At 41.0% G+C, this 19022-nt stretch overlaps 2 protein-coding genes across 13 annotated transcripts in view; one reads left to right on the top strand and one right to left on the bottom strand.

The window, feature by feature from the left end:
- The window catches only part of LOC109469754 (brain-specific angiogenesis inhibitor 1-like), a 29463-nt gene extending 13238 nt beyond the window's left edge, over nt 1-16225 (top strand). For 3 of the 9 annotated variants that reach the window (XM_019768347.1, XM_019768343.1, XM_019768341.1), the window contains 15 exons: nt 2913-3015; nt 3552-3702; nt 6245-6314; nt 8277-8343; nt 8699-8778; nt 10111-10237; nt 11103-11144; nt 11363-11458; nt 11958-11997; nt 12256-12401; nt 12941-13348; nt 13779-13814; nt 14080-14160; nt 14598-14645; nt 15201-16225. In XM_019768347.1, the coding sequence (XP_019623906.1) occupies nt 2913-3015; nt 3552-3702; nt 6245-6314; nt 8277-8343; nt 8699-8778; nt 10111-10237; nt 11103-11144; nt 11363-11458; nt 11958-11997; nt 12256-12401; nt 12941-13348; nt 13779-13814; nt 14080-14160; nt 14598-14645; nt 15201-15368 (1663 nt within the window). In that variant the 3' untranslated portion in view covers nt 15369-16225. Of the gene's footprint in view, nt 1-2912; nt 3016-3551; nt 3703-6244; nt 6315-8276; nt 8344-8698; nt 8779-10110; nt 10238-11102; nt 11145-11362; nt 11459-11957; nt 11998-12255; nt 12402-12940; nt 13349-13778; nt 13815-14079; nt 14343-14597; nt 14646-15200 lie in introns of all 9 variants that reach the window. The other 6 variants (XM_019768344.1, XR_002140211.1, XM_019768345.1 and 3 more) reach the window with 6 other exon arrangements.
- A 98-nt stretch (nt 16226-16323) lies between these two features.
- The window catches only part of LOC109469758, a 10054-nt gene continuing 7355 nt past the window's right edge, over nt 16324-19022 (bottom strand). For 3 of the 4 annotated variants that reach the window (XM_019768356.1, XM_019768358.1, XM_019768357.1), the window contains exon 2: nt 16324-18565. In XM_019768356.1, the coding sequence (XP_019623915.1) occupies nt 17994-18518 (525 nt within the window). In that variant the 5' untranslated portion in view covers nt 18519-18565 and the 3' untranslated portion in view covers nt 16324-17993. The remainder of the gene's footprint in view (nt 18566-19022) is intronic. The other variant, XM_019768359.1, reaches the window with a different exon arrangement.

The raw sequence follows: 19022 nt of genomic DNA, 5'->3' as shown, positions 1-19022 counted from the left end.
AACTTTTCAATCTAAGCATACGTCAGGTAGTGGGTGCATACTAACAACCTAATCAGCATAACCTATACATTCTTACATACATATCATTAGCTACATCGCTACATCGAACCATAAAAGGCGAGTTGTTATGTTTGATGACTGGCGAAGAAGGATATTTATTGTTTATGTGTAACGTTACAGGTTACCATTTTATCTTTACCTAGGTCATGATTTTTTTTCATCACCATGTGCTTCCTTAAATGATACCTACCTGCAATGAAAACCCATGGCTAAAAAGCCCCTTTAGCTCTGCAAACTGCAAAATGCAGTACAAGGAATACATATACCATGAGCAACTTATAAATTATGAAAAGGAACGTGTTGTTGAGTTTTCGAGTAACGTAACAAATTATCGATGTATGGCTTATTCAAAACCATTATACTTTGTTGTACCTTAAATGTAAAATATTGAAGGTCCTCATTTTCGAAGGTACAACTGTCTGTTTACATCCTACCATAAAGCAAATGTTTACTAAAATGTACCGTAGACGCCAATGTTGCCTCCTGGCAGACTTGGTCGCCATTACGCAAGCTAAGGCACTCAAAACCGTTACATCGCAGACAAACTATTGCAAAACATGTCTCGTAACTGCCCTTTTTCTCACGGGTGCAGTACATCGATATGCGAGGGGTGATATATACTACAGTAACTGCAATTTCTCCTCGAGTTTTAGATCATTATTCAGCGAGTGCATATCGACCCGTGAACGGCTCGGGTTCGAGGATATTTTGAAACTTATGAGGTGCAATTGGGGATGCGCTTCTTTAATCATAGTTGGCTTAAAGAAAGGCAGGTAAGGAGCTTATGTCTCTGATTTGCAACAGAACCACCCGCTTGTCTTCAATTATCACCTTCATCTTTAATCATTATATGCGTAATAGTCCTATGTTTAGTATATTTCCAAATTTCACGTGATTCCATTACCAAAGTTCATCACTTGACTTCCTGAATTACTCAGAAAAAATTCAATCATTGAATTTCGGGTATTTTATTCTCCATGCATACACGCATCAGATGCATTTAAGCCCAGTGTACTAATAAATATAGGCTGTCGGCCAATGTATGAAACAATCACAAAAATAAGAAAGCTAACATTCGTGACTAATGAACAAAACTGCTATCTGAAAACTATCTGCATATTTCGACCAATCTTGCCAGGCAAAGGTTCCTCATGCTTTCCTCGCATTGCCGTCTGAACAGCTACATTTCCTCTCAAGAAGACACATCAATACACATAGATAAAACACATCAAAATACATGTCCTGCTTGAGAGGCAAGAGGACGTAACGTGAAGATTGATAACCTAAGACAGACATGAGACGATGTTCTCTCAACCTTGTTATATGCTGCCGCATTTTCAATATGTCTTAAGGCACGTCTTGTAATTGCCAGCAGATAACCCCAGCTGGGACGTACTTTGCAGGAAGAAGACAGCAATAAGGGATGCAGCGTACCGAAACATGGGCAGACAAACGTCAACCAAACACTTACTCATTATTCAAAAACTGACCAGAACAAATGTGTATTCCGCAACCAAAACAGTGCAACCACTGCCGACATCGACTTTTCGGATTGCTTACATAGTTCATCGTCAGCCGTAAATGTTAACATCATTTGGCGAAGGTATTAGCTCGTGGAACTCTACTTTGATATTATATATATGTAAATCTAGTACCATGCATGTTGTAGAATATAGTATAATGCTAGACGTAGATATAGTCTCACATACCACTGTATTTTCTTTCTTATGTTGTTTGTAACTGCAATTAGCCCTCGGGCATGTATTTGCAATAAACTTTCATTCATATGTACAGAGTATATTATAACCATACCCAAGAGACTACAGTGGGGGCCAACTTCACGGTTTCATTTATAACACAGTTAAGCTTTCTGATGAACATCGTGCTTTTTTGTATATATATATATGATATTTCAATTTCCCACATCGTTGTGGTGCTGACATCACGACCACCTTGGCCACCAATGTAGAAAATACACGGCTTTGTCTGTACCTGCCTGATGACGTCCGAACAACTATTACAGATTCAGATGGCGTCTTGAACTATCCTGGGATTCGAACAAGTTATACGTGTTTCATACTGGTATGTTACATCACTGCATATGATATTTGGCAGCTAAAAATTCTGACATTTCCGGCGGAAAATGTCATACACATAAAGCACTGTTCTCCAACATTTCATACATATTAATTACAGTGTGAGGCAGTTAAACAAAGGGAGACATCATAGCAGGAAGGTTGTCCTTGCGTCGAGCTCTAATGTTAGAAGGATTGAAACGAAAACTTCGTGACCAGTTTTAAGAAGCATTTCTGATTTGTTACCTGCATCATGATAGTCAGGAGAGGATTGGTCCTGACTCATACCTCGTTGGGATGAAATAGATAACTTTTTGTTAAAGATTGAAACTCGACCGACCGATGGTCCCAGATGTGCACGCATTCTTAGGATGCCTAAGGAATCGACTCAATACATCATTCAAGAGTACTCGGGTAACAACTATCTTGTAACCAGCGTAAAGGTTAGCTGCATTCCGACATAAAGCTACTGGCCTTTATCTATGTACGTCAAGATAGCTCACGGTAATAGCTATATGTACTTTCCAAACGAAGTGAACAGCTAGCTTCAATGCAACAGGCCCAGGTCAGAAAACGGTATGTCGTAGATTGCAATCCAACTGATGCACGAGCAAAAGTCACTGGGTCCCCAGAGATTAGGTTGCATGAATACGACATTCCATATACTGTATATATCGTATGTTACTGTCCCTGGTGCTGGTGACGCCACCGCTGGTATGGCTGACTTTAAAAGGACTAAGTATATGTTAGTTACATGTCTCATTTCTCTACCTCCAGGTGCATCCGCTGCGATAGGTCCGTCATTGTTCTCAACCTGTCCTTGTCATTATTAAACGCCAACGGTGTATTCCTGGGCGGGATACCCCAAAAATGGAACAAAGTAAGTATTGCAATTTAAAACAGTGCTAAATGAAAGTATCATTTGCATAAGTGAGAACTACCCTCTACACCTATTTTCAGTTTTCTATAGACAAAATAACACGATCAATGGGGGAGTCACGAAGGGTCCCTTTTTCTGTTTTGCATTTTGCATGCGTAGGTGTCTAACATCCCAAAGTTGTAGACTTAGCCTTCTCCTTGCTGCCTTACCCGATAGAGAATTGGTATCCAAAATGCTACCACAGAGTGCTAAAGGTTAAGAAAGAAAGAAAGCATGGAAGCAAAGGCTGATGTTGAACCAGTGATATCCGCCCCCAAAATGGGAATATCGAACAATATGGTGTCGTATATATTGATGTCTTGTTTGCAGACCAACCGCATGGGCACCCTACAGGGGTGAGGTATACGTCTCAAATGACTCTGGCGCCTATAAGTGTTGATCTATGATGTTGACAGACAACTTTATACTAGTCACGTATTCAAGATAAGATAAACTTCTCAACCACCTTCATTCTCTGACATGACTTATTTCCCCAGACCATCTGTACAGCTGTTGCCGCCATGCTTCATTACTTCTTCCTGGCCGCCTTTTGTTGGATGCTGGCTGAAGGATGGCACATGTACTCTTCCTTGGTCCGTACCAACGGCAAACTCAGCAAAGCCAAGCTATACATCGCACTGGGATGGCGTAAGTTGTTTCACTCACTCTCTCTCTCTCTCTCTCTATTTATATCCCCGTTTCCCTCTACATGCGTACACATCTAGGCCAAATGCAGGAACCACCTCTCATCAGATTACTAACTTTTAAACAACTTTTTAACTTTTCTGACTTTCCAACCGTTCCATCTTTCCCTTCCACTTTTGATTATAGATATTATTATGATTACTTTATTAATTTGATGATGCTGTGTCTTTGATATTGTATAATGCATTGATATGTTTTGCTATTTTGATATTCGTAACTTGTTGTTAGGTCCTGTATATTGTATTGACTTGTCCTGTGTTGTGTTGTGTTGTGTTGTATGTACCAGTGGCAGCCGCCACCAGCCTTTGGCTGCCTGGCTCCCACTTGTAATGCGTTGTTTGGCATCACCAATAAATGAAATAAATGAATGAAAATCTAGTGTCTATCTACGAAACTATTTATATTTATACATGACTATCAATGCCGATAGTCACACTGAGTAATCAATATTACGTGTAAAACATTACTTTTCTTACTTCCATTTTACATTGCCCGTAGGCCTGTACGACTAGTTGTAGGCCGGCTGCATGGTGATTTTGTTACAGATAATCACGATTTTTCCTTGGGGCGTCATAATGGAAAAGTACAGACAGCTTATAGTCCCATAATTTATTGTCTGTTACGAAGACTTTGGACTTGCACCAAATTGCATTAACTTTGGGGATTTGGAGTAGAGAAAATCTTTCATCTTGGAGCTTATCCTGGTGGCCGATCGTATACTTGTGTAATTGGAGTGAAGATGAATTTGGCTTCGATTGAAAGGCTTTTGGATAAACTCCGTCCGATAAGGATCTAAACACTTATCTCGCCAATACAGCCGGGGCAAAGCCTTCTAACTAGATCTGCTAACATCCTGTTTACAACATCGTAACCTGCTTCCAACGGAGATCAATTATCCATGGCAATGATGTATTCTCCATGGCTGGAGCTCTTCTTGTTCGTCTTGTACTTGGCTGTGTTTTGCGCCTTGTGATAAGGAAGTCTGTGATATTGAATTTAGTTACAGCGAAAATATAGAATCTAATTAATGTTGATGAAAAGAGGTCAACTAGATGCAAGTTCAATTGTAATCCAAAAAAGCGTAAGCAATTTAGAAGTAATGCTCCAAACGTATTAGAATCCTTTAGCTGTACATTTGTAAGTAAAAGCTATCATTTTTAGACTACTGTGTGTCATTTGATTTTTTTTGGGGGGGGGGGTGTTCTTAAGAGCCAATGTGGTAATCTGTTACTATTTTCAATATCGCAAATCTGAAGGGCTACGGCCTGCGTCCCGCATTTGGTTATGTTCTTTGACGCCAAAACTGGGTTGAGTCAATAAATTCATGAATATTTTTACTTACAGGCAATTACGAGAACCTAATTAAAGCTACTCATTGTTCAATCAGGACGCTCCAATTGCTGACAAATCATAACATATTGATTTGCTAAAGTAGTTTCAATCAAGGAGAGTGAATAAGTGTAGCAGGTCATTGACATGACGAGGCTTCGTCCATAGTGTTTTCGCTGAAAGTTCCCATTAACCTCTGGATCTATAGGTCAGCGGTGTGGTTAGACGTCTATAAAAAATCCTCTTCGGTTTTCTGGGAAGCTATGGTCTTACCAGAACGGACGTTAATCCGAGTCATCAGACGATAGAAGTCGATCAATACAACCCGGTGCGGAATGCACCCAACCGGCGGTAATTCCTCATTCCCAAGGGATCCACTTGTATGGACCATCAGTCGACAAGGAACCGAATATACAGTTAATCCCTTGCCGCTTCATTCTGGAAGGGGCAAGAGTGGGGGCGCATATTGTTTCTCGTGGGTATCGCTGGCATTTCAACTCCGCATTTATTGCTGGATATTAGAAAATGCGTGATAGAGCTTCCGTGCGATATGTAATAATTCAGTCTCAAGTGATTTACTGGTTCAAAGGGACACTCAAGTTCAGGAGTTGGTCGTAAAGTTCTCCGTAATACTTTTTGGAACTCAAAATCATTTCCTTGGAGTGGGATTTTTTAAACTTTTTATTACCCTTTCGAATTTTATCCTGCCATAAATTAGAGGTGTATTTGTAAGATCACAACAATGGCCGGTATTTTTGCTGCTAAGTACTATACCTACATGACATTTCAACGTCGAATTAACAATTGATCTCAAAGCAGTGAAATATAGCACAACTCTAGTTTCAGCTCAAGCCATCTGTCAATCCACTTTCTTAAAGGATCCGTAGCTGGTGCAAAGGAAATCCCTTGATGAATGAGGTGTTTCTCGTAGAAAGGCTATCACCAAAATGAACCGTTCATTTTGCTGACGGCTGAAAGTTAGACGAGAAAGTGTTCGGTTTCAATGTGACTGATGTTGCCCGTTTGCCAGCTTACAGTGAGTGCACAGTAATGGCGTTCTTTGTGAGAGAAAACGGTTGCCTCTTGGGTAAGCATAGCCGTGTACTATGCAAGGGTGACATATGTTATCTAACTCTGTATCTTACACCTTCCACAGTACTACCAGCAGCAGTTGTCGGCGTTTCTTTGGGGATTACGAAGACAAATGGATATGGCAATGACAAACAGTAAGCGGCTCTTTCTCATACGTATCGTTATATCTAGCACGCAGTAATTGTTCATTCTTCTTTTAAGATTCGTGTCCTTGCATTGCGAGCATGAAATCACAGCCAACCATCGTACAGAATTGTAATCGTGTCTTCTCCATGATATACGTCAATTTCAATGACATGGACAGGCTGGTGTTGTGGGAGACTTGTCAAAGACTGCTTGAGTGCCGCGGGCGGGGTAAGGGTCAGACGATCCGTCACTCCTGCTGTGGAGTCTCACCAGACTTGATTCCGGCTAGTTGGTTCCCTTCAATATTTCAGAATTGATGAAGAGCGTCCATTATAAAATTCTGCCATTAAAATCCATAAGAAATAAAAGTTCCAGCGGCACGATCCATCAATCAATGCATAATGTACGAGGTAAACGTCAATCATCAAAGAGATCTACTGGGTTTTCCCATAAGCCAAGACATTTTTACGTGCGCCAGAATCATCGATCGATTTGCTGATGGTCAGATCGAAGTTGAACCTTCAGTAGTGACGACCGTGCAGACAAATGTTCAACTGTGCTGTAATGTAACCGTGACCTTTATGCGTGTCACTATTGATTTGAAGAGTCATTTTCATCAACAAGTACTAGACGAATCTCTGAGGGGATCGAGTCTACTGAAATGTTGGAACCTATTTGTTCCTTGACCTGAGAATTCCAAAAGTTGGTATGGTGCCACGGAATGCGTGAGAAGATTGAATAACTGATAAAAAGTGCGGAATCACGGGTAGTGAAATGTTGCCTCTACCCACGCTGTGCCCTTGTCTCGTGCCTCTGCCGGGGGCGGTGATGCCAGCGGTAACGATTCTTCATCCCGGCGGGATCACGGTGTTTCTCGCGCCCTTATCCGTCTTATCGACCACGGTAGATCTGAGATGCCGTGAAGGCAAGAGGTGATCGGTAAGGTTCGCTTCAGGAAAAATGGATAAGGGAGCGTCTGAATTTGCAATAGCAACGATGCACTTGTCTTGCATTTGTGCAGATATCTATTTCCAATAAATTTCGAAGGAATTTGACCAGACCTACATTTGCTTACAGTGCCAAGCAATCCTTTAGCAAATGGCCTGACAACAGTACATTTTTACCTATTTTAAATGTCACTGTTTTCAAGATCTAGACACCAGTTACAAAATCTAGAACCGGTTAAGTTGTCATGTATTTCCTAAACATTAAGAGATATCAAAGTTTCGGTGGAAAGCTCCGCCGACTTTGCCATTTTTATCAGGCAGTCCAATTGCAGTAAGATAATCTAATGCTCCCCCGAGCGGAATTCTCCATTGAGTGTATCAGCATGACTACTTCTGGCACCTGCTTCAGTCAAAATTGAGCCATGCCCGGCTACGTCAGAGGGCCAGGGAGCAAATAGACTGCGCCCCCAGTATTCATGCCGTGCAGTGACCTGTGCAAACGGCTCCAGATCCAGGCGGTCATGTAGAAAGTCGTGTATTCGTCAGTGTCTCCAGGAGTTCCGTCTCAGTGGCGAAGGCGCCATTTTTTCCAGACCATGACCAGGAGCCAATCGTCTGCTTCAGCAACATGGAGGCTAATTATGCTGGAGCGGGAGGGAGACGGGAACTCCCTCCACGGCATACCTGAATCTCCTTCTAAAGCCCGTGTACAAAATCGCATATCACTACTCGCCACCCCCCCCCCAAAAAAAAGATAAACACCTCCGCTCCAAGTCTGCAAAGGAGGCTACATCAGATCAGCGAATATACAACTTTGAAGTTTCTCCTTCCTCCCCTTCAAGGTCATTACTAACTATATCTAAAGACAAAGATCTGAGTTCTAGCATATGAAATACCTTCCATGAGAGCTAATACCTCGTCATGATTGATGGGAAGCTGTAGTGGGAGGAATGATCACAACCATCTCATCCTTTTGATGAGAACGCATGACCTTACCACATCTATTGGATTGCATTTTTTCAGCTGCTGGATCACGCTCGATAGCCAGCTTCCATTAGCCCTGGCAGCGCCGGCCTGTGCAGTAGTGGCCGTAAGTGTCACCAGCTCTATCATTTGTAGAGAAATACTGCTTTAATTTGTATCACGTGTGTTAAAGCACGACTGAAGACATTAAGGACTTTGCGATCACCGTACCAGTGAATGCTATCAGCTACTATGATAAGAACGTTATCCTTATTGCCAATTTGTAATGTACTATTCTGTCATCGACCTAACTACAGTAATAAGATGATGGAATATCATGTCCATGCGAATGACTACATATTAATGTATTCACAATTACCCATCAATGTACCGATAAAACGTTTTCTTACTGTGTTTTCTATGTTTTTAGTAGTCAAGGTTTGTAGGTGGATTTTATTCTAGGTAATTTTGCTGTCTTTCAGGCAAACTTGGTCATCTTACTCCTGGTTGTGAAGGCCATGCTGAATTCAATGGCGAAGAAAGTCGACAAGGACCGTACTAGGTATGCGGCAGTATCTATTTTACTACAAGATGCAAGATACGCAACAATGTGATGCAAAAGACATAATTCAATAATTTAACAATTTGAAGTTTGTTGATTGAATACCTGAGGTCAGTTTTTACACGGCTTGTTTCCAATGATACAAAATAAAGACCTACTCTAGATCTAATGTTTGTACATGCGATCTATATTCTGCGTGATTTCAACATCAAGATTTGTCTGCGACATGTATACAACTCGCTCGTCTGCGGGGGGAGAAGTCAGAATCCAGGCGACTTCATATCCCCACAGACGTCTTTTATCTTCATGTCATAATTTTTTTCATAAAGAATACAGTAAAGCAGCATCAAATACCGCTGAGATGAAACATATAGCTCGGTATTATGAAGGACGATTGCCTCTGACATGTGGAACAACACCAGGCGACAAGCTGTCTGTACGGTTTTAACAAACTAGGGAGCAGACTGGGCGCCTCCATCGTTCTGAGCACTTCGTTAATACTGAATGTATATACCAGCTTATGTCAGGGCACATATTTGAAAGTCAAAAGTTGCCAATTTTCTCCATTTGAAACCTATGGTGATATTTAATGCATACCGGGGTGCCTCTATAGAAGATCTTTATGGATATTTCTGAGAAACTGAGTCACTCTAATATGTTTGCAAATCGACGTTAAAAGTTTACCTCTAATCAAATAAAAATTGGATGAAATTCATAAAGATCAATGAAGAAATCGAAGTTGAGTGCATGATTATCATCTGAAAGAAAGCAATGTTCGCTCAACTTCAGTCTTAACTGCCTGGGGCCTACTGCCTCACCATTGCAAGGAGGAAGTGGCAAGGTAAAATTAACTACATTGGATACTATGTATTGAACGGTTTCAAATATAAGTTGGAAGTTTGAGGTAGTGCCAGATTCATCGATGACAAATACAGCATATTTTCAGGCGGGCATTCATTTCATTTATTGCCTTTCCCTGTCTGTATTGGCCAGCCAAGCATCAAGCCTTCCAGGCTGTGCCGCAAATGGATTACCTGGTGCCGGGAGCGGCAGAACTGTTCCCGGGACGTGCCACACACTTCTGACTTACATCGCTTCTGGGGATTATTACAATTCGTAGCGCGCGTGTAAAGTTTACAGACACATTAATTAGGAAATCAAATACTCAGCCCTGAGAATATTACCAAGCATATTACTACATCCAAAAGGCAATTCATCGTCATTAACTCGTTGTATATGGCGCACTAAATTGCAGATTTATTTACTTATTTGTAATAAGTGTACGCAAGTAAGCAATATATAGGTAATCACATTTAACAATTTCCTTCCTAGAACGGCCCTCTGGAGTTCGTGTGTTATATTGCCTTTGCTGGGCGCTACGGTAGTTCTTGCGGTGTTTGCCGTCAACCGATCTGCAGTGCTATTTCAGTACTTATTCGCCATGTGCAACACCTTATTGGTAAGTGAACACTTTCTCGGTTTATTCCTCACGTATTTCATGTTGATGCAAACGTGCACACCGTCAGACTGACAAATCAGTATTGATCAGCAGGGAAAGTGTCACCAGAATCTATAACTACTGTACTTCAAAACCTGAAATACCGGCATGGACTTTAGACCCTTGGTTGATGGTGGCCATGTTCAATGTTATTATTTTAAGTCTGGAATTTTATTATATTATTGCGTCTCAAAGAGATAGTCTCAATATAAATGCAGATCATCATAGACATGCATCCACTTAAGTCATATATTTTGCAAAATCTACGGCTTTACAAGGTGTCAGTGGACATCAAGTTAATGGTAGTGCTTGAAAAGAAAACATCTCTGGAACTTTGCAAGTGTATAAGCACTAGGATTTACGACTGTGCCGTGCAGACTATATGTTCTGCAGCGTTGCCGATCATTCGCCCTGGAATATCTACTGCTATGTTGACTACATACGGCTATGGTTGAAAGTCCATGTACAGCATTGATGGACGGTGGAGCATAATGACATAGAGAGGGGCGAATATTTATGGGCCAATCTCCTCGCTCAAATATCGGCAAACCGGCGAGTTTCAGAAGCCTTTTAAGTCGGAAAAACCCTCATTTACGGTGGAATATTGATTGTTGTACACTATTTGCCAAAGTGGACATGCATCATAGAAGTGTCTCGGGAATTATGTAAAGTAAAAATCATTAATGTCCATGAAAATGGCCATACGTTTAATGCTGGCTGTCAGAGAATAATATTCAAGTAACTCGCGTAGGGTCGACGGTGAATGTAAAGAATTGGTTTGAGTTTATTCTTTGGCCTTTCTATTGAGACATTTGTTATTCTACAGGGTCTCTTCATGCTGCTGTTCTACTGCGTAGGCAATAAACAGGTCAGTACTTAAGAACATTTTGCTGTAGATTTTTATCACCCTTTTTTGAATACTAGTAACTAAATTTCACATTTGCTATTCACCTAAACTGCACTGCACATGTATTTTCAGCTTACAGCAAATACTGCACGTAGTGAATGTAGTGTGGTAAAATGCGTTTACGTACCACAACACCCTATGAACAATCATTACTGACGTGTCTGTCTCTCGATGACCAGGTCTTGGACATCGTGAAGTCCCGGATGTGTGCCGCCGAGGAGACTGACCCGCCCTCTGACCCTGACGTCGCCATATCTGCTCAGAACCCTACTGCGGTAAATTATTCAACATACTCATCAAATGAAGACAAGCTGTTGGAAACGAACTTTTAGTTGAAGACTCAGTCATAAGTAAACATTGTCTGGGGTATACGTATCGCACTATAATTTGTTACAGTCTCTACGTTTGTTTAATCTGGCTAAGGCAACAAGAAGTGATGAGCTGTTAGCAATGGACAACCAGAAGCCAAATTATATATCTTCATCTATAATATTAACTAGCCACTGTGGGACCTAGTTACTGTCAGATTCCGTTATCATTTCCTTTTTATATTTATTTGGAATATTCTTTTTATATAACACGTATTTCCCATCTGTGATATAACATACTGGAGATTTTGACAACAGTTGAACAAATAGACAAATGCCACAATATCTTGTGACATTTATCACTGATTACCAATTTAGTCATTTCAACAAATTTAATCTGTTTGTGTGCTTCAGCTCCGCATACCCTATATCATATAACATGCGTCTTTTATCTGACATCATACAGAAGAAGGTTGACGCCAACGGTAGGCCAATAACATACACAGGTAACTGAACAGTGTTTACTTAAATTTTTCTAACTTGTCTTTTAACTTGCTTAACGTTAAATTACGTGGAAGTTATGGAATACAAAGCTAGGGGTGACCAAACCTTACCTAACTGAATAGAAGGACATATTCAAATGCTGTTAGTTTGTCGTGCATATGCTTGTCTGTTGTTTGTTTGTTTGATCCAGCATTCGTGACATATACAAGTTGGTTTTTTCTTGACATTTTGCTCTCCTTTTCTATGTAAATAAAAAAAAGCGGCCGTACATGTTGATGGACCAATGACCGTCGTGGAGAAGATCGACCACGTGACTCATGAAGAGCATGAGATGGAGATGATTGACGTAGTGGTGACGTCAGAACAGGAACGCCGGGCACAGGCGGAGGCGTTGCTACGGCGACAGGTGAGGGCATCCTGTTTCTCATTTGGATCATTTGGCGACGCCCCACAGTCTGTAAGCAGTTTTCACTTCAAGAATTTTACGAATTATACAGGAATTTCTGTGATGTATAAAGGAACGAGACGTAAGAGTTTCTTGTATGTTTAATGGATCGTCAAGATTTTTTTACAGATTGACGTGATGATGTGTATTGTGCTAATCATGTCTCATTTGCATAACCAATTAGTAAATTGTATCATGGTAACTTATTGGTAAATGACGCGACGGGAATTTCATACTTTGGAACATTATTAGACATAAATTATGCAAATCAAGGGCTATGGCCAAGTTTCTTTTCTTCCAGTACGAAATGTAAACTATTAGGGCGTTTTCTATTATTTCCTTCCAAAAAAACGTCGCTGTGATATGAACCTACCACAAATAATCAACACATGAAAATTGATGCCACATGACCACATCCCACTTTTGTTCCATGTGTACATCTGATCATGCACCTTGCAAGTCTTCATTAAGTCGATTCTACGCTGGTATCTTCTCAACAGGGTCACTCCCGGACGTTAGAACGTGATCCACGGTACGGCCCTTGTCCCAAACCCCGCCAGGCCGCCGAACAGCGCCCGGTGTCCCTGGAGGTCCCCATCCACACCATGCCTCGCAACCCGCGACACGACGGCAGCTCTCCGCGGATGATGACCACCTTCAAGCCCGACGACATGGAGCAGTACCACACCGCCTCCACGTTGCGTGTCCAGCTCGACCCTCGTCCCACCAAACCCCAGCCTGGCGCCATCAGAGTTCTCCCAGGTCACGGCCCGAGCGTGGCTCAGGGGAAACACCTAGATTACGAGCCGGTCAAGCATTCCTCCTGCGAAGAGTTGGACAGGACAGACAAGTACAAAGCTGACCATGTCGTGATGAATACAAATGCCTCCCCCTCACCCCACATTGTGGTACGTACGAAGTAATGATGATCATTCAGTCATGTACACTATCCAAACGGTTTACTTTATTAAATTGTCTATTAAATGTTAACTGTTGTCTAAAATACGACCAAATCTGTGGCAGTCTACTGTAGTCTACGAGATTGATCATGTTACATTTCTAGTATGTTATGTGTATTGTAAGCATCTGTGTCGGAGTATTATACAATGCGGTGTGTACAATGATTGTATGAAGCAATATAAAAAGAGTAGTAACTACTACTATGTATATAAACTGTACATTGTATGTGTTTGTTGTAAAGAAAGTACTAGTAGTTGGTTTAGCCATATACAGTGAATTATTGTTTACAAGGCTTTCCTATTTTTCTGTCGTTCTTGCGTCCATCTGCTGTTATTCGTATCACCCGTATCCGATTTTTTTTCTTTTTTTCTGTATTAGCGAGCACAAGCAAGATACTCAGACCTAGACTTTCAGGTAATTTTTGTTGTACCTGTTTTTGTATACAATCGTTTCATCCCTCCACAATAAACCCGCTCTACACCTCGGTCCCATGCTTACAATGTCTTGCAAGAAGTAGGAGAGACGATTTACATTCACTCGTCTTGACAAAGGGAAAACTCTTCTTTGTGTTGATTTCGTTTCTAGCATAAGATGTCGATTTCTTTTGTTCGCTTTCTTACCCTCTGTAGAACCACTAGTTTTTCCGCACACGGTTACTTTTTCTCTCGTTCGCTGGCAGAAAATTATGCACACCAGAGAGCGGCATATGGACATGCTGCAAAATATACACGACTCCCCTTCTGCCTCACAGCAAACTGAGGTATAGAAGTCAGAATTTTCGTTCATCCTTACGTTTTCTCAATTCTTTCCTCATTTGGGCTATTGCAAGTGTCAAAGCAAGTAGAACAGGATGTATATGTTATGCCCTATTTATCCTTCCCTGTCTTTCTTTATGCGCACGCTATCGTAAGTCTTGGTGACGCTTTACTCTTGTAATTGTCGGTACGTAGAGACTACTTGTAATTCCATACCATGTTGTTCTACGTTGTGTTGATATCGTAATAGCTATCCATAAAATCCTCATGACATTGAGATATAGAAAGCATGCTTTCGTATGTTGTAAACAGGTATGTTGTTCATGTTATGGGAGCCATATCTTAGAAAGACTGTGTCCATCCAACAGTAAAAGGGTGTAACAGTAAGGATAAGTTTGCTGCATTTCTACTTTAATTGTCTTGAGTTTCACCATCTCTGTAGGTGTCACGACAGTGGAGTGTCTCTTCCTTACCAGAGTTTTTACTTAAGGTGAAAAATATGAAAACAACAAATATCAAGGATTGATAAAATAAAGTATATTTGGCATACAAGTGTTTAATTCTGCATTTTCGTCAAGCTTTAAATGCTTTATCAGGCTTTGTTCTGGATTTTCTCTAACAAACAATTTGCAAGACGAAAATTCAAAGCTTGAACATATGCTACGTTGTAAACTTGCTCTAAGAGTTCGCTTGTGCTGCATAATGCAGACATTGCCGTATCCGTTTGCTTCAAAAGCCTCACACTTATCAGATAACGCCATCAAACTGACAAAACTAACTTCATTTGCTGTTTTATTTACTTCATCTTTCTGTATATCAGTTTCGTTATTGTTACTTACTTGGTGTTGTCAAGTCTTATGCTATTGTATTCATTAGTGTAATTAAGATCTTTTAGATTGATGTTGTGATGTTGATAGTATGCACCTGTAGTCCAACACAGATGATAGGGCTCATAATATGCCTTTCTTAAGTACATACGTGTACTGGCAACTGAATTGCTCAACGATTCTAATGAAGAGATTTATCTTCTTTTCTTCTTCTACAGGAAGGGCAAACGTTAAGTAGAGCTGCGTTTAGAAGCCTGAAAAGGAGCTTAAGCAACCCGAAATGGAAGCAGCAGGGCCCGGGCCAGCCGGAGGGACCTTCTGACCGTGAAGCCACGCCTTCTTCCATAGAAATGACAGAATTCTACAAAAGCTACTCAGATATTTGACACCAGAAAATGTATAGAACTGGACCTTTTATAACTTCGTCTCGTTCGTCTTACCAGTGGAGTCATGTATTGTTGCGATAACATACAAAAGAACATTTCCTATGAAACAGCAGACTGTGTGGAACCAGAACAGCCCTACCTATATTTCACGATGTTGTGGATATGTATAATGACCTTTGCCGTCACATACTGGGGAAAGGAAAGTACGCCAGCTGTATGGACACCATTTACTATTGTAGATGTATAAGTCTTCTTTGCAGTGAAAGGCAAAGGCCATTCTGACAGTGTATCAACCTATCTTCTGGAGGTCAAAATACAGGGATGTTTTATGGAGGTCAGCTATGCTGTACCGAAATTCCAAAGTCAGATTTACCAAATGTTATGACATCTTCAATGAAATTGATAAAACAACTCTAATTCCATGTGCATAAGCATATTATGAATTGGCGCAGAAACATATGCCTGTCGTTAATCCTTATTGATAAACACTTCCCTGAGAATGCACATGAAGGAGGTGGATTTGGAATGACATGTAAAATCCAAGATATCATAGACAGACTTTCTCATCTACTGTTCATGTTTCATGTGAGCTGGGCGTTGTCAATCAGCTGCAGTCTACGCGTATAAAGAACCAGTTATATTATATTCATCACTACTACTTTCTTCGAATGTACAATCTACGACAGACTGCGGCCGTTATGTGTGGAAGTAAACCCTTGCGGCCGCCATCTTTACATTTCAGATGGAAGCAAGGGAAACGTAAGTCGTCACTTATCCTGTGCAGTAGGTAATATAAATTGGTGGTCTAATCTATATATACAAGCTATATTGATTGCTGTAGTACAATAAACTATGTACAGATATTATAAGCACAGTTTCTGTCGTTTACTGTTTGAAATGAATGAAAATGTTCTAATCTGTCCACGGAAATATACTAGATACATATAGGCAAGAGTCTACAGCAGTCCAACTTTATTGCAAATTACAGATCAGGTGCTCATTTTACAAATTTCCATTTTGGCCCGTTGTCAACCTAAAATTGCTATCAAATTTGATAATAACAGTTCATATCACTCATCATATTTTTCGTTTATTGGCACACATGTACTCGTATGGCTAAAATATGATTCATGAGTTCGTGATCAAAAGACATACATGTACATATGGGTACTAGTATTCAAAACCTTCCCCTACCACCATACAACCAGGGGTGGTTGAAGATCTTAAGCAGCCTGACCAGATGTAGGCATGCACACGTATTTTTCTATAAAATAAAATTTGTTGAGTTGAACACGTCCCGATAACTGCTGATCTTCTCCCGAACACCAGCCAACTATGGCCGACCCTGCTTCCGACCTGCTCCTAACCACTCACATGGTTTGGGGTGAGTTCGGTAGTGTTCTGGAGGCCATATTCGGCTATATGTGAAGGCAGCTATACATCGCAACAGCGACGACACTCGATCAGATTATGAAATGCACTTTTATGGGGATGACGATACACCGAACGATACACGATAGCAATGCAAATGTCTTCGATCGTGTTGCTTTGCTTAAAAACAATGAGACCTAGAATAACATTATTCCAAGCAATGGCGAACTCTACTAACTGTAATGGATGCACCGCACAGGAATAACGGAAAATCAATAAAATCAACGGTCAGCCTAGAGTCGGCAATACTAATGAAATAAAAGAAATTGTCCCTCGAGGAATTAGTTATATCGTTGCTATCAGAGATTATATTTAATTTTGTAATTTGACACTTCAAGTTGACATAGTTGAATTTGTTTTTTAAATCTTGTTGTGAGGCATGTAGTCTCTTTATTGTAGTATTTGACGGCAATCAAAATCTTAATGAAAATATGCCATATGTCGTTACGTTAAGAAATTAATAAACGTTAACGAAACAATCCACCAAGTTCAGAAAGTAAGACGTATGTGTTGGGGAGTATCTAAAGAACAGTTTACATTAGCTTTCTTTGAAACAGTTTGTGTGTATGTCGTTAGGAGGCGTCTACTCCATAGACATGTCACGATGGCGTAAAATGCTGGACCAGCTACGTTACATTATAGTGTGCGGGTTTTATGTTTGAAATACACATTGGGAGTTTGAAAGCATTCATTCACTCAGTTAGTGTAAGGTTTAATTTAGTGTAAGGCAAAATTAATAAACGAATAACTTTACCAATATACGCAATTCATACAGTTTATCATGATATCACTGACGACATAAAAAAAACACCGGAATTCAGGCATTTCAGCATACATCGTTTAGTGTTTTAGACTTATTCAGTGACAATAACAATAGGCCGAGGATATACAGTGACATTTGTTGACTGTACATCTAGGTCGATAGTGCACGGATACCACTACATATCTGAAATGAATAACTCATGAATAAATTCTATCTTTCAAATAAGTAGGTTACATAACGCCCTCAGGCCGTGGATAAATTGGCAATAGATAATTCATAACAGTAGTCACACCACACGACATGACTACCAGGGTCGATTGACGTTTTCCCAGTAACATTCCTGTAAAAATTAAAATCACTTCTTCAAAAGTTCGACTGAGTTTCACCTTGCTTCGGGGTATGACATCGCGATCGAGAACGTGACGTGTTTCCTAACATGAGACATGCTTCTCCATGTTCTGTAAAGTGCGGAACAAAAACGTTCCAGCACAGACACACTCAATGGGCTCCCCTACGGTGGAGTAGCCAAGCCTTTCAAAGAAGTGCACCGCCTTCGCCGCGCTCTCGACTCGGATTGGCCGAGGAAGGGACGAGGTCATCGCCCTTTCTATGTGCTCTGTCATCAGACGCCCGTAACCCATCTGCTGAAAGTCCCTCTTCACGAAGAGAAAGGTAAGTTTATGGTAATGTCGTGAACGGAAGTTTGGGCTGGGGTGGTTGTCTTCTGGTAAGGCCGGTAAGACGCTAGCTACTGCAATAGGCTGGTTGAAGTGTGGCTGTCCGTGTGGATGTGAGTGTTGCTGGTACCCGAAGAAGACGCGGTTGTCTTCGCCTGGAGAGAAGTTCTCACCACATGTGTCCCGCGATACTTGAACGAAAGTCCGTCTGTTCCTGTTATTCCTCTCAACCTCCTTGATAACGAGCTGAGGTACATTGGATGCCTGCATGGTCAGCATTACATCACTGGTTTCTGCACACAGTTGTTATTACATGACGCTGCAACCTAGAAGCACACAACAATAATTTCAGAACTTCTTACCACAACCTTCGTGGCCACACAGGGTGAGTTGTATGCCCAGAAAGGAAATGCTTGTGGATCCGGATGAAAGCAATTAATCTTAATGTTTATATCAGATTAGAAATTAGGGCTTATCTAAAGCGGCTTGGAGGATTACGATTACGTATATGAGATGCTGATTGAAAAAAAAAGTGATCAGTTTCAAGGACGAACGGCGTGTCTTGATTTTCAAATCAACTAGCCTCATGTGATCGTGAAGACTTCTAGCGTGGCAGCGTTTGTTTCTACGAGCGGCTAGAGCGGCAGTTTCTTTTCCGGGTGAGGGCCGTAGTCGGGGGAGAGCTGTATCCGCGGAAAGAGCTTATCGAGCGCGCTTGTTGGAGAGCCGGCTCTCCCTCCGCGGCATAACTCCCTCTGCCGCATTCAAGAACCTTTTCCCGAG

The sequence above is a fragment of the Branchiostoma belcheri genome, unplaced genomic scaffold (assembly GCF_001625305.1).
Source record: "Branchiostoma belcheri isolate BF01 breed outbred unplaced genomic scaffold, Haploidv18h27 scaffold21, whole genome shotgun sequence".
In the NCBI taxonomy this organism is placed as follows: domain Eukaryota; kingdom Metazoa; phylum Chordata; class Leptocardii; order Amphioxiformes; family Branchiostomatidae; genus Branchiostoma; species Branchiostoma belcheri.
The sequence above is the reverse complement of the archived record's forward strand: the minus strand, read 5'-3'. Positions and strand labels throughout refer to the sequence as shown.